General features: G+C 62.8%; 1 protein-coding gene across 1 annotated transcript; it reads right to left on the bottom strand.

Annotated features, from left to right (window-relative positions):
- Positions 1-634: 634 nt before the first annotated feature.
- Positions 635-1,483, bottom strand: LOC147526424 (uncharacterized). The gene is made up of 2 exons (XM_086629879.1): positions 1,232-1,483; positions 635-1,108 (listed from the first exon to the last, which is right to left on the bottom strand). Exons 1-2 carry the CDS (start codon positions 1,481-1,483, stop codon positions 635-637), a joined length of 726 nt encoding a protein of 241 aa, XP_086486005.1.

Here is a 1,483-nt window from a genome sequence, read left to right as displayed (position 1 = left end):
GACCCATTGAAAAACCAAATGTTGGTGACCCACTGTGTCAAGAATTAGAATCATTTTTGATTTGATTTTGATCGGAATTGATCTGAGCAGATGTTCTCTTGGAGCTCCACACCTGTAGTGTTTCCCTGCTGACTGCATATCCAGACACAAAGCTGAAGACTTCGTTCTGTCTCCTGGATGTCCCAGGTCTGCTTCCCAGCTCCAGAACGTCGGCTCCAGTTCTTTGGCTCCCCAGCTGCAGAACTTGGTGCTCCCCTGCTTGAAGCTCTTGCGGCTCCTGCCTTGGTGGGATGTGGCTCCTGCCTTGGTGGGATACGGCCCCAGGCGGATGCAGAGCACAGCACCGAGTGGTGACTCCGCGCAGGAGGAGGGATTTGTGTGCTGGCAGTGCAGGATGGTAGGAAAGCAGAGCCCCGGGACGGGGACGGGGGCAGAGGGTGCAGTGAGGAGGAGGCCAGGCCTGGGGTGATGAGCAGTGGGGCACAGGCTGGGCCTGGAGACCCTCTGGCTGGAAACATGTGCCCCGGGAGCAGCTGCACTTGATGTCGGGCGCTGTAGTTGAGATGGATCTGTGGGCCAGCACGTGCCCCCGCTGCTGGCCCGGCCCTGGTTGTGGCAGCTCCTGGCGCTGGTTTTAGCGTGGCCGGCGAGGTGGTCTCTTGGGGGGCTGGGAGGAGTCTTGGTAGCTGCCGGCTCTCCTCTTCGGGGCTCGCCGGCGTGCCCCAGCAGAGCGGTCTCTGCCCGGGCTGGGAGCAGAGGGACCTGCCACAGCCTCCACTGGATCCTCCTGCGTCTCCTCCTGCTCCCTGTGGGTGGGAACGGGGGCATCGGGAGGGCTGCTGGGATCCCCATGAAGAGCAGCGGTGCTGGTGCTGCGGCGCTCCTCCTCACCCGCTGAGGCCATGCTGCTGGAGGGGGCTGGGTCGGGGGCAGAAGATGCTCTTCGGGAGGCAGTGGGACTAGGGGCAGCCACGGGGATGGCATCCCGCTCCCGGGCAGCAGAGGTGTCCTCCAGGCCCAGCAGGCGGTGGGCCACCACACTGTAGCGCTGCACAATGAAATCAATGAGATGGTGCACGAATGTCGCTGTGCGATTGTGGCGGTCCCCCTGCAGTGCCAGCACCAGGACATTTCATCCAGCCCTAACACACGCAGCACAGCCAGGACGAGCTGGGCTGCTGCAGGGCGAGGGGGACTGCCAGGGGGCTGGGTGCCGTGGTGCTCCTGCTGCCTGGTGGCTGCCAGCTGCCACTGCTGCCAACCCAGGTGCTGGTGTGATGACGACCTCTTTGAAGTCGTCATCTGCCCTCACGGAGTGCAAGATGGACTCCACTCTCCTCTTGCAGAGGGGGCACTCAGGCTTAGTCTGAGCCCACCGCAGGATGCAGGTGTAACAGAAGCGGTGGAGGCATGGCACCACAGAGGCAGCATCCTCAAAGCTGTCCAGGCACACTGCACAGCGGTCCTCCTCCTCTGCAGCCAT

This window comes from Tauraco erythrolophus, chromosome Z, assembly GCF_009769465.1.
Source record: "Tauraco erythrolophus isolate bTauEry1 chromosome Z, bTauEry1.pri, whole genome shotgun sequence".
In the NCBI taxonomy this organism is placed as follows: Eukaryota; Metazoa; Chordata; class Aves; order Musophagiformes; family Musophagidae; genus Tauraco; species Tauraco erythrolophus.
Note: the sequence above shows the minus strand (reverse complement) of the source record. Positions and strands in the feature narration are given on the sequence as shown.